This window comes from Castor canadensis, chromosome 5, assembly GCF_047511655.1.
Source record: "Castor canadensis chromosome 5, mCasCan1.hap1v2, whole genome shotgun sequence".
In the NCBI taxonomy this organism is placed as follows: domain Eukaryota; kingdom Metazoa; phylum Chordata; class Mammalia; order Rodentia; family Castoridae; genus Castor; species Castor canadensis.
Window position 1 is genome coordinate 166,586,387 of NC_133390.1, and position 13,213 is coordinate 166,599,599.

Genomic DNA, 13,213 nt, shown 5'->3' on the forward strand with positions numbered 1-13,213 from the left:
CTAGAGGCCCAGAGTATCCCCTGTTATAAGAACCAAAGTGAATTGAGACATCCTCAAACATCTCTGCCTGGAAGATTGCTCCATCTGAACCCCGATCCTAGCTGCCTCGATTCTTAGAGGGGGCAGGGGACAAATAAATTACTTAACTTCAAAAAGCTAAAGGTTAGCATTGACAGAGAGGAGAGAATTCTGTTAATAATGACCAGGAAAGCTATTGAATTGATTTTTTATATAGATAAGAATTGGTTCTTTTGAAAAGAAAACAATTAAAAGCAACATGTATTCACAATATTATGATTTAATGGAGGCTTAACTAGAAAAAACCAGAGTAAATTAAGGGGCTTGAGGCATGGCTCAAGAGGCAGACTCCTTGCCTAGCATGTGTGAGGCCCTGGGTTTAGTCCCCAGTGCCAAAGAAGAGGAGGAGGAGGAGGAGGAGGAGGAGGAGGAGAGGGAGGAGGAAGAAGAAAAGAGGGAGGAGGAAGAAGAAGAATCCCAGAGTGAGTTAAAAATATAGTGTCTCAGCTATATGGTATTAAGAGTTAAAGTCTGGCTGAAAGTCTGAGGATGTAGTACAGAGGTATTGCACTTGCTTGCTGTGCATGAGGCCCTGGATCAGATCTCCAGCACCACAAAAAAAAAAAAAAAAACCCAAAAAGATAATTTTCACACACATACATACATATATACATTTACATTTGGTATATATAAAAATTTTAAAAACTGGCCCAAGAGAAGATGGGAACTAACACAGCCATGGAAGATATTGTGAAAACAAACAAACAAAGGTACTGGACCTCAGATGGTTTTACATCTAAGCTCTTCCATTTCCCTAAAGAAAATGTAATTTGTATGTTATTTAAACCATTCTACGCATGACGAGAAAGGGAAACATTTAGTTCTTTTTTAAAGCTGACCATGACACAAGTACCAACACTTGACAAAGATAGCACCAGTAAATAAAAACTAAGAGATATGTAAAAAAGACAGTCTCCCAGAAACAAAGGCATGCCAGCCAAATATAGCAGACAAGGGCGGCTGTGTTAATATCAAACTCCACTGAATTCAAGGCAAAAATGAGACACATTGCCATAATAAAAAGTACAGTTGATAATGAAGATTTGCAATAAAAACCAACATAAAGTTTCCAAAACAAAAACTTAAGTGTAAAACACATTTAAAAAAAATTTATTGTGCTGGGGGTACACTGTGGCATTTAGGAAGGTTCTTACGGTGTATCAAATATATCACACTTGCATTCACCCCCTCCACCATTTTCCTTTATCCACCCCCCTCCCTCCCCACACCCCAATTCCTGGAAGAGTTTCAACAGGTCTCATTTTTCCAGTTCCATACATGGGTACACAGTATTTGCACCATATTCACCCTCCCATGCCCTTTTCCCCCATCGTCCCCCTCCCACTGGTACGAATCCCCCCTTGCAGGATCTATTCTGCCCTCCTGTAAAAGAAAAAAAAAAGACATTTTTGTTTGTTTAAGATAGCTACACAGGGACTTTCCTTGTGATATTTCCATGTAAAAAGGGAGATTTTGATGCAAGCAGAAAAGTTGAGGTCAACCTAGACTAGCCTGTGTCAGATTAAAGAGTCAAAATTAAGAAAGGTTCTAAAAAATACATTCACTGCTGATCAAATGGATCAGTGATACAGTGCTATGTTCGTGTACCAACACAGCCTACTCTGCACGTAAATTCTGTGGAATATGTTTAACATTTAATCATATTCAAATCCCAAAGAAAACCTTAACAAATTTTCAAAAATACAAATGGTATATTCCACATTCTTTGATCATTTTTGTTACTAGAAATTATAGGCACAGGGAAAAGAAACAAAATAAAATTAATCACTTAGAAATTTTACAAGTTTCCTACACAACTCTTGGGATCAAAGAAAAAATACATACACATTCAGAAAACAATGAAAATCTTACACAATGAAGTCTATGAGAAATACTAAAGCCGTGCTTAGAGGAAAATTCATATTACTAAGCATATTATTAAAATTTAAAAAAAGGAAAACACATGAATTTAAAATGTAGCTCAAGGAGAGGTAGAGAGCTTGCCTAGCAAACACAAGTCTCTGAGTTCAAACCCTAGTAGTGCCAATAAATAAATATAAAATGTAACTCAAAATTGAAGGGGAGCATCAATAATGAATCTTTAAAAAGCAGAGGGCGAGCTTGATAAAGATAAAATGAGATCTTAAAGAATTAGAAAACAGAGAAGCAGCAGGGATAAATTTAGATCTGATTCTTTTGAGAAGAGAACCTACATAAAAATCAAAGTCCACTAGTTTGCCTAATGCAGAGAAAGCGAGGGGAAAATGCATATTTTTAACATTAGAAAGAATAAATAGCCACAAATGCAGAGAAATAAAAACAATTATAAGTATATTCAAATTAGCAAGCCTTGCTGAACCTTGTGTGTTTGGGTCAAGAGCACACGCTAGTTGAGCTGCAGGCCTGGCTCAAGTCATAGAGTGCCTGCCTCACCAGCAGAAGGCTCTGAGTTCAAACCCTAGTACCACCAAAAAACGAAAAGAAAGTACAAAGTATGCTTTCTTGTATTTCAAAAATAACCAGTTAGAAAGTACCATGGGGAATATAGCTAATAAGAAAATTACTGAGAGATACGAAGAAAAATGCTAAATATTAGAGATTTCCTTATTCATGTATTTAAACAAACACTTCTACAATATGGGGCTTACCATATACCAGGTACATTTGATCCTTAACAGCCTTAGAAGATAGGTTTGATTCAGTCTGCATTTTACAGATAAGGTACAGAGAGGTTAAGTCACTTGGCCAAAATCACACAGCTGGTAAGGGACAGGACGAAGATTTAAAAGGTAGTTGGCTTCCAACATCTGTGTTTTTTGTAGTTACATTGAGTAGTAAATCAAGCAGAGACATGGTGCAGGAGGGAGGCTAGTGTCACAGCTGGCTGAACTCTGGCAAGGGCTGAGATGCTAAACGCCTATCCAGGGTGGATGCCAACACAGTGGCAAACCACCAAGGAATCCGTTGTTCCCCAACGGATGTCTCAAATCACACAGAGGTCAAGGTAGAATGGAACTCCTCCTAGAGATCACCTATCAGGGACCCTCAGGGGACCCACAGCCCAGCACGAGGCCAGCCACCTGCCGCTCCTCACCTGTGTGTCCCTCCTGAGTCACAGGACCCAGGATGTGACGGGCGAGTCTCTAATTCAAGTGCCGTGTCCTTCTGCAGATCCAGGAGATAGTGCACTCGGAGGTTGCTGCCTACGACTCAGGCCGGACAGGGCCCCTGCTGGGCCGCCCAGCGATGCTGGCGAGCCACATGAGCGCGCTCAGCCAGTCCCAGCTCATCTCCCAAATGGGCATCCGGAGCAGCATTGGCCACGGCTCTCCGTCACCCCCAGGGAGCAAGTCTGCGACCCCTTCTCCCTCCAGCTCCACGCAGGAGGAGGAGTCAGAAGCCCATTTCAAGGTACATGGGTGGCAAGGCAGTGAAGGAGGGGCCTGCTGGGACATGGGCTCCTCTGAGAAAGACTGGAAGGGTGCTGTGTCCTTTGCTAGAAGCCAAGGAGGAAGAGTCAGCAGGTGAAACAGGAAATGGGAACCCTGGTCCATGGGGGTGGCATCCATGGGGGAAGCCATCCACTGGGCTTCTGCTGAATCTGCCAGAGGCTCTGCCCCCTACCCTGTGCCCATGGTGGCCCTACAGAGGCCAGGGCACAGCCACAGGCCCAAGTCCGGAGACCCAGGACTCCAGGCGTGAAGTTCCTGTGCTGCTTGGTCCAGCCTCATCTTCAGGATACCTTGGCCAGTGTCACTGGACAGGCAGGGGTGGCTTTGGTTTTATCTCTTATTTAATAAGCACTTCTCAAACACTGCTATGGCCAGACACTGTTTTAAGCATGTGACAAGCATTTATCCATGTACTCCCCATGACAGTCCTATATGATAGGCACTGTTCATTATCTCCATTAGACAAATGGGGAAACTGAAGCACCAAGAAGTTAAAGTTATCCAGTGTTGCACAGCCAGGATCAGACCAGGTGTCTGCTGCAATCTGGCATATGTGCCCTTAACCCCCTGCAGTGTCCATCTGTCAGCTCTGCATACATCACAGACACATCTTCAGCCCTTATCTTAACAGGGCCTGACCATTGCTGCTAATGAGATGAAGGCCTAGAGAGGTGGTGGCTGCAGGGGAGACCTGGGGACAGCCAGTCAGGCCCTGCCTTCCCCCTCCATCAGACATGGAGGTCTGAGTCTTGTCTACTGGCCAGGTTTCCTTGTCAGTTCATGGTGTCACCTTCATCTCGGCACACAGACTCACAGACCTCACAGCAGGTCCAGGGACTTGACAATAGACAAGAGACCCACTGAGGTCTATAGGGAACTTCCCAGCCCCATCCCATCCTGGAAGCCCTAAGTCAGGTGTAGATAGGACTGTGGTCCTAAAGTCTGTCTGAGTGGAACCCCTGGCTCCAGGGCTGGCCCAATAGCAGTCACTTTAGCTTTGTTCTTTGTCACCACCCCATAGGAATCCAGGAGATAAGCCACCTGATCAGTTGTACAGTTGAAGTGTGGTGGAGAAGACCCTCCTTGTATAATCAAGGACATTCATTTGAGATTATTTGTGATTGTGGGTAGAACAGTTAGTAAAAAAAAAAAAAAAAAAAGCAGACCATGGAGAATGGCCCCGCTGCTTCTTCTCTCTCAGTGTCAGACCCAGGTGTGGTCTACGTGCCCCCTCCAGAACAACAGGTCCTCCAGGGCCCGTCTTGGCTCTGATTCCTTCCTTATTGGTTAGCAGCTTTTACAGGTCTGTAAAGGAAGGTGTTAACTTGGGGGAAAAGCAAAAGAACTTTTTTAAATTTTAAAACATGGTAAAGATGCCAATGATTTCTATCTAGCATAGTATTAAAAGTCCCCAGGCAGTAGTTTTATTGCTGCAGAGGACCCAGGCTGATTGTGACTGCACTGTAGTAGCCTTGACCCATCGGTCTCTCAGTGATGAAGACGCCTCCTCCTCCGGGGTTTCTCTGAGTCAACTTTACAGTTGCGTTTATTCTCCTTCAAGAGTTAAACCTGCCCCAGGGCTCCTACCTAGACACACAGGGGGTGTGTCTGTCTGTCTGTGTCTCTGTGTCTATGTGTCTGGCTCTCTGTGTCTGTGTGTGCAGGTCCATCTTTCTGTCTTTCCATCGCCTTCCCACCCTGACAGTGCAGGTCAAGCTGCATGGGTGTGCCCTGGGTGGGGCTGCCCTGTCCCTACCTACATGTAAGCAGGGCTGGACAGGCCTGAGGCTAGCTGGGGTCACCTTTGGCAGGAGATTCTATAGTTTTCTGACTCCTGTCACTGGCCAGATCTCGGGAGAGAAGAGACCCTCAGCAGACCCAGGAAAAAAGGCCAAGAATCCAAAGAAGAAGAAGAAGAAGGACCCCAACGAGCCCCAGAAACCTGTGTCAGCCTACGCACTTTTCTTCAGAGACACTCAGGCTGCCATCAAGGGACAGAACCCCAGTGCCACCTTTGGGGATGTGTCCAAAATTGTGGCCTCCATGTGGGACAGCCTGGGAGAGGAGCAGAAGCAGGTGAGCCTCGATCTCTTCCCCAGCCACCCCTGGGGCTTTGGGGCCCTGGAACCAGGGACAGGATTAGAAGGTGTGAACTGGCCCAGCCTCTGGGACCAGAGGCTCCTTCCTGGGCCCAGTTTGCCCATCTGTAAATGGGGGTTCTGTCCAGTGCTGCCACTTCCCAGCTGTGTTCACTAGCAACGTAACCACTCTGGACCGCTGTTTCCCCATCCATAAAATGAGAACAAGCAAAAAATAGAAAAATGAGAACAAGCATGTCAGTCCATCTTTTTTTTTTTTTTTTTTTTTTGATGGGGACAGGGAAGTATCTGGGGTTTGAACTTAGGGTCTAGCAGTAGCTGAGCAGGTCTCTACCACTTGAGCCACATCCTCTACTCCAGACCTTTTTGCTTTTAGTTATTTTTTAGATAGGGACTCATGCTTTTTGCCTGGACCGGCTGACCTCAGACCACAATCCTCCTATCCATGCTTCTGCAGTAGCTGGGACTATAGGTGTATACCACCACACCCAGTCCCTTGTTCCCTAAAATCTGTAGCTAGGGCAGAGATTCCTGTCCCACCACTGACTATATGCCTGTGGCCCCCTTGAAAGGCCTCCAAGGGGAGTGTGGAGCAGAAGTAGCTTATACATAAATGCTATTACCAGATAGGTGCCTTGGGCTGATGACCTTGGTCCCTACTTTCTGGCTTCCATTCTCTAAGTGTGCTGGGCTGAGCCCTGTGCTGGACCCTCCTTCTGTGATCTCACTACACTTATATCACTTGACTATTTTGATAGGAAGAGAGGAAGATGAGAGGCTGAGTGACTTGCCCAAGGTTACAGCCAGGCTGCAGTCAGATCTGTAGAAGCAGGAAGGTCAGTTGGGCTGTTGCTATAAGATGTATTAATCCAATAATCAAGAATTAAGCATAAAACACAGTAGTAATTGTCCCATGTGCCAGGAGGGACCATACGACAGGAGAGCAAAAAGAGGAGGCAAGGGCATAGTCTTGTTAGGTGAGACTGCAGGGTGAGGGAGGGGAGACTGCAGGGTGAGGGAGGGGAGACTGCAGGGTGAGGGAGGGGAGACTGCAGGGTGAGGGAGGGGAGACTGCAGGGTGGGGGAGGGGAGACTGCAGGGTGAGGGAGGGGAGACTGCAGGGTGAGGGAGGGGAGACTGCAGGGTGGGGGAGGGGAGACTGCAGGGTGGGGGAGGGGAGACTACAGGGTGGGGGAGGGGAGACTGCAGGGTGGGGGAGGGGAGACTGCAGGGTGAGGGAGGGGAGACTGCAGGGTGAGGGAGGGGAGACTGCAGGTAGCAGAACCATGTTGACAAAGGTAGTGAAGGGAAGGAGACTGGCAAGCACACTGGAGTCCAGGGTGGCCAAACAGAGACAGAGCTGGCAAGGTGGGCAGGGGGCAGGCCAGGTGGGCTATTGCAGGCCTGAAAAGGGTAGGATCCTAGCTGCATAAAGTTGGTGGAGTTAACGTGGCAGATCCTCACCACCGGGGAGGGAGATGACAGTGGTCAGGACAAGGTGGACAGGGAAGGGGACACAGCATATGGTGCAAGCCTCCTTCACGGAGTTCTGGCTTGCACTCTGGGTGAATGGGGAGGAGGAAGGTACAAGAAGAGTCCAGTCTTGGGCCAAAGAGATCCATCATTGATCTCCTTGAAATCCTGCCCTTATCTTACCTGAAATATTAAAAAATTCTGACTATAGTTCAGCACCGGTAGTTTATTTGGGAGGTGGTCCCAGCGTGTGCTGCCCAGGGGAGGAGGGAGTGTGAGACAGGGACAGGAAGGCAGCCAGTAGAGGGCCGTGGAAGTGGACGGCTGCCAGCTGGAGAAGGGGGTCAGGCTGGGCCCTGTGTCTCATCATCCACAGGCTAGCCAGGCTTGTTCACATAGCAATTCAGAGAGGCCACCCCAGTGTGCACGCACTTCTCATGTCTCACACATTTGTTCTCGTCCCGTTGATCAAAGCAAGTCCAAAGGCCAAGCCCCAAGGCATTGTGGGAGGCTCTAGTAAAAGGCATGGACAGAGGATGTGAACAGACAGGGGCCATCCCTACAGTAACATGTGAACCTAGGTCTAAAATTCCTGATAACAGTTTTAGCAAATATGAATCCAGACTAGCTACTCTGAACAAGTAGAGTTTGTGCCAGAATTAAGAAATCTGCCCTGTGCAGACTCAAAAGAGGGGCTTCCATGGGCCATGTATTTCTGTAGTAAGTTGTGCTAATGTGACCTGAAGGCCCAGAGAGGTGAAGCATGTGCCCAAGGGCACACAGCAATGTAGATAAAAAGTTGGAGGATAGCCTGAACTCTGTGCTCCCTGTGCAGTGCTCCCAGAGAGGAGCCAGTAGGTGAGTGACCCAGCTTCTGATCCCACCACCCCCATCCATGCATAGCCCCAGAATCCATGCCTTCTCATTCCAGGCTCTGCACCATGACTCCTCTGTGACATTATCCCTGGAGTTGCCCATGTCTTTCATCTTTCAGGCCTACAAGAGAAAAACTGAAGCAGCGAAGAAGGAGTACCTGAAAGCCCTGGCAGCCTACAGGGCCAGCCTTGTCTCCAAGGTAACAGCATCCCTAGGCAGCGCCCTGATACCAGTGGACCACTTGAGGGATGGAACAGGAGCTGGGGCCTGTGGGAGTGACCAAAGCACCATAGGCCTTGGAAAGGACGGGTGAGACCTGTAGGTCACATCTACAGTGCCCCAACAGTGTGCCGGGCCCATGGTGTGCACTCTGCCTGTATCTTTTTTCACTGAATCCTTCCTTCAAGAACTCAGCACTCACAGGGGCTCAGGAACATGCCTGGATTTGTTGAGTGGTGGTTCTAGGTTCAAATCCAGCTTTGCCAGTCTTGACTCCTGACCACGCCTTTGTCTCTGTCCATACCAGCAGCACAGGGGCAAGGTGTGGCTGTGGATGTGTGGCCCAAGAAAAGGCAGGGTGTTGTCCTGGAGGCTGTCACAGAGGAGATATCACCAAAATTGGGACATAAAGGGCTAAACAAAAAAGGATGCTCACAGTCGAGGGACTAGTACCTGGGAGGCAAGAGACTGCTGACACTGGCATCACTGCCAGGCTGAGGTGTATGGGACCGCGCACGTGGCAGGAAAGCCCACGCAGAGATAAAGGCAGGGCTGGGTGGCTGGGCAGAGCCAAGAGTCCTAAGTCTGCTGCACAGTTATGGCTGCTCCATCCATGCTCTCCCCTGAGGAGACAGAGAGGCAGCCACCAGCCATGTCAGCAGGTGGCAGAACCACCTGATCTCACAGCCTGGTTTCCAGCTTGTCCCTTGTCTCCAGAGTGACTGGTTTCCGTCTCCTTGCAGAGTCCTCCGGACCAAGGCGAGGCCAAGAGCACTCAGGCAAACCCAGCAGCCAAGATGCTCCCACCCAAGCAGCCCATGTACGCCATGCCCGGCCTGGCCTCCTTCCTGACACCCTCCGACTTGCAGGCCTTCCGTAGTGGGGCCTCTCCTGCCAGCCTCGCCCGGACGCTGGGCTCCAAGGCGCTACTGCCAGGCCTTAGTGCATCCCCCCCACCACCCTCCTTCCCACTCAGCCCCCCACTGCACCAGCAGCTGCCACTGCCCCCCCACGCCCAGGGCGCCCTCCTCAGCCCACCTGTGAGCATGTCCCCGGCTCCCCAGCCTCCTGTCCTTCCTGCCCCCATGGCACTCCAGGTGCAGCTGGCCATGAGCCCCTCACCTCCAGGGCCTCAGGTAAGCAGGGCAGAGCAGGGACAGCCTTCTGTGACCCTTGTGGAGAGGGGAGGCAACTGGGGATTTCACATACTAGCCATGCCACTCACCAGCTGTGTAACCTCAGCCATAGCAGTCTACCTCTCTGGGCCTCAGTTTCTGCATCTGTGAAATGGGTCTAGTACACCTTGCCTGAGAGGTACTGCTGCAGTGAACAGTTGACCAGCTAAAGGCAGATCCTCCTGGCTATTCCAGGGCCTCCTTCTTTCACCTGTCCACTTCAGCAGCCAAGATGCTCCCACCTGGCCCAAGAGACTGAGGCTGCTATGCCATCTGACACATCATCCCTAGCCCCTAGTTCTCCCCAAAGCCTTTGAGGCCTAGACCCCACTGATTGTTCCATAGGGACTGTTCTAAAGAACTCATGCAGTTCAGTAACTCCATTTTACAGATTGGGAAACTCAGGCTCAGTAAAGCAAAGGCCCTGAAAGAGTCATCCCTAGTCAGCTAAAACAAGGATTGAGTTCTTTCTCTTTCCCTTGTGTTGCTAGGGATAGAACCCAGGGCCTTGCATATGCTAGTCAAGTGCTGCTCTATCACTGAGCCACACCCCAAGCTCAGGTTGAATTTTCTGAAAGGTGCTCCATTAGGGAAAAGGAAGATGGCTTGGAGGCAGGGTGGACATTCTGTCTGGCCCTGAGGAAGTGTCTCTGCAGAATGATGCCCTCAGACACACAGACTATGCCACCTGGCTGCCTGAGAGACACCTCCCCTTTGTCTCTCTGCTCCCCTTTGTCTCTCTTTGTCCTTCCCCTGTAGGACTTCCCGCACATATCTGAGTTCCCCAGCGGCTCTGGCTCCCGTTCTCCTGGCCCATCCAACCCCACGAGCAGTGGGGACTGGGATGGCAGCTACCCTGGCGGGGAGCGAGGCCTCAGCACCTGCAGGTCAGTCTTGCCTTTGTCCTGCTGCTCAAGGGGAGTGGGGCAGGGGTGGCCAGGGGATAGGGGAACACTCGGGAATTGGAGTAGTCCTGGTCAAGCCCTGCCTGCAGATGCCGAGTCTGCAGAAGGTGATGTAGAGCAAAGCAAGGCCCCAGAGGGTCTCAACTGATCAGATGCCCAGGTCTGCTTGGGCAACTAAGAACACCCTTCACTCCTGCCTTTCTCCCTCCATCTGTTTCTTCACAAATGCTTCTATGTGATAGACACACATGGGTCCTGTCTTAAGCTGAGTTTCCTAGAAGCAGAGCCACGTCATCAGGAACGGGGGTGCCCTGGATGATGTGTGAGGGGAGTTGGCAGAAGAACAGGGTGAGGGAGGGAGGACAGGGCAAGGAAAGAGCCAGGCAGGGATGTGACCTCAGCTAGAGATGGCCTCTGCCTGATCCTGCTAGGCCCTGGGGAGTGAATGATGCCACAGGGGGTCCCTGTGGGAGGTCAGGGAGCTACCTTTCATACCCAGCTTAGTCATCAGCTGTGAGCCACCCCCACGTGTAGCCCCCCTAGTCAGGACAGTTCTCTGGAGAATGGGATGACTTGGTGCACAGGACAGGGGCCCTGGATCAGGCACCCTAGGAGAAGGGGCCAACCTTGGAAACACATCCCACTAGCCCCTGTGGTCGGTGTCCTCTTGACACTCAGATACTAGAGTCACATGGTTCCTTCCCAGTCCCCTCACACTAACTGCCCCTTCTCTAGAAAGCCTTCCTGGATCCTAGTCACACCAACTCCCGGGCAGTGACCTTTAGTGTTAGCCCACAAAGGAAGAACAGAATGGAGGAGGCCCACCAGCTTCTTCATCTGCTAACCAGGTTCCCATTTCCTTAGCACGAATGAACCCGTGGCCCCACCTGGGGACCGTGATGCCAAGCAGCTTTCCCAGCTGCTGCTCTTTCCCCTTCCGGGCTCTTTCCATGTTTGGTGGACTGTGGTCACCTCTGCCACCAGGCAGCAGCCACCCTAGCCTTGACCACTGGCCTTCCTGCATGAGCTGCTCACTCTGTCTAGTCTGAAGTGCTCTTGGGCACTGAGTGACTCTGCGCATGTCCCCATTTCTGATGTGCCCAGATACAGCGACTGCACGCGTGGGCAAACTCAGCTAGTAAGGATTCCCTTCCCCACCCCAAGCAGGCGTAGACCCTCTTGTCCAGCCCTCTCCCCTCACCAGTTTTCCTTCCCCAAAGCCCCAGTGCTGGGGAGGAGCAAGTGGCCAGCCCTTCATACCCAGCATGGAATTTGGGCCTATTCTAATGACAGAAAAGGTAACTGACTGCCCTCCTGTAATTCTGTTTGATATATACAAGGGAGAAAACAGATGTGGGAGCAGTGGCCGTACTGGAATAGGTTTCAGTGAAGGACAGACACGCTGTTGCCCTTTCCCCCAGGTTCCAGAATTGGGTGCTTTGGCCCCCACTGAGATGCCGGGAGGAGGTGTTTGGATTTGCCTGGTGGACAGTGGACAGTGGGAGGGCCCAGCCACAATCCCTCAGAGGAGCAGCTGATCAGGGTGAGGGGCCACTAGCCAGAGCACAGGGGTCCTGGCACTCCCTGGACCCCCATGTTCACAGTGCCAGGTGGGCTCCAACAGCTGACAGCCCCTGCTCTCTCCCACAGCCTGCTCCCCAGGGATAAATCGCTCTACCTCACCTAATCCCGCTTCCCATCCCTCCCTGAGGCTCGCTGGAGGGCACTGCTCAGAGCCTGAAGGGCTGACCACAGGAGAGAGGCCGTGGCAGCAGGCAGGGTGACCGGCCAGCGAGAGCAGTGACACACCAATGCCCCAGGACTGAGTCTCTTCCTCGACCTCCCACCAGACTCTGCCGAGGCAGCCCACCACCCGCTGCCAGCCCAAAGAACCTGCAGGAACCTTCTGCCCGCTGACCTGCTTGCTCCAGGGTAGCTGTGGACCCCGCTCCTCGCCCTGCACACAGTTCCCTCTGTCTGGACATCTGGCCCCAACCTGAGCTCCCTGGGCTGCCCCTGGCAGGGTCGTTCATCAATAGAAACCCACGCCAGATGAGGGGCCAGGGGGCTGCCAGCCACAGGTGTGCAAATACGGTTTCCCGGCCATGGGCTCTGTGTAAGTAGTTACTAAGTGTTTTAGAACTGTGCTGAAAACATCTGTGAGATTATTTTGTGGGGAAAAGTAGTTTCCTTTAAGGTAAAAAGCATTTTATATGGCCCTTAGCACATTTTTTTAAGTTTTATCTTAAGGGAGACGTGTGCACAAGCAGCTGTCAGACATGCTTCACCTGCACAGCGAGAGAGAACCAGACAATTTACAGCCGCCTCGGAGGCATCCTTCTTTGTCGGGTTTTAAACGGTGTGTCCATCTGCTTAAAATTGCCAATGATGATCTTTGTCATCTATTTATGGAGAAAACTCGAGAACAAAGTTGCAGTTTATCCTAACGTATGCGTGTCGGGGTTTGATTTGGGTTTGGGTTCTTGACGTTGTTTGCAGCTGTATTCTGGCCCTGGCAAATGTCTGTCCCAGTGCCCAGTGCTTCTCTCAGATCTCTTTATAATAAAACTTCTGAAAATGGCAAGCTAGTCTGTGTCTTCCTGCACTTTGTGAGCCAGGCAGGGCCTTCTGATGTGGCATTTGGTGGTGACTTTGCCAGGATGGAAGAGCCCTGCCCCTCAGGAAGACAGACTTGGATCAAAGTCCTACCTGCATTTGACCAGCCTATGTAAGTGTGGGGTGGGGCACAGGCCTCAGATTTTCCAAAAGGGAGATACAAAACTCAACACAGTTCTTGGCACACAGTAAGTGATCAATAAATGTGTTGAAAGGTAGAAGACATCACCCCACCACGTGAATCCACACAGGGGCTAAACATCAGACCTTCCATGAAAAGCTTGCCCCTCCAGAAACTGAAGAGTGTCGATAAAATCCCT

At 50.5% G+C, this 13,213-nt stretch overlaps 1 protein-coding gene across 6 annotated transcripts in view; it reads left to right on the forward strand.

Annotated features, from left to right (window-relative positions):
• Tox2 (TOX high mobility group box family member 2) overlaps window positions 1-12,861 on the forward strand; it is a 120,412-nt gene extending 107,551 nt beyond the window's left edge. For 4 of the 6 annotated variants that reach the window (XM_074074813.1, XM_074074815.1, XM_074074817.1 and 1 more), the window contains exons 4-9: window positions 3,250-3,489; window positions 5,379-5,606; window positions 8,097-8,177; window positions 8,941-9,333; window positions 10,132-10,259; window positions 12,128-12,861. In XM_074074813.1, coding sequence (XP_073930914.1) covers window positions 3,250-3,489; window positions 5,379-5,606; window positions 8,097-8,177; window positions 8,941-9,333; window positions 10,132-10,259; window positions 12,128-12,194 — 1,137 coding nt within the window. In that variant the 3' untranslated portion in view covers window positions 12,195-12,861. Of the gene's footprint in view, window positions 1-3,249; window positions 3,490-5,378; window positions 5,607-8,096; window positions 8,178-8,940; window positions 9,334-10,131; window positions 10,260-11,927 lie in introns of all 6 variants that reach the window. The other 2 variants (XM_020173137.2, XM_074074814.1) reach the window with 1 other exon arrangement.
• Window positions 12,862-13,213: the final 352 nt, after the last annotated feature.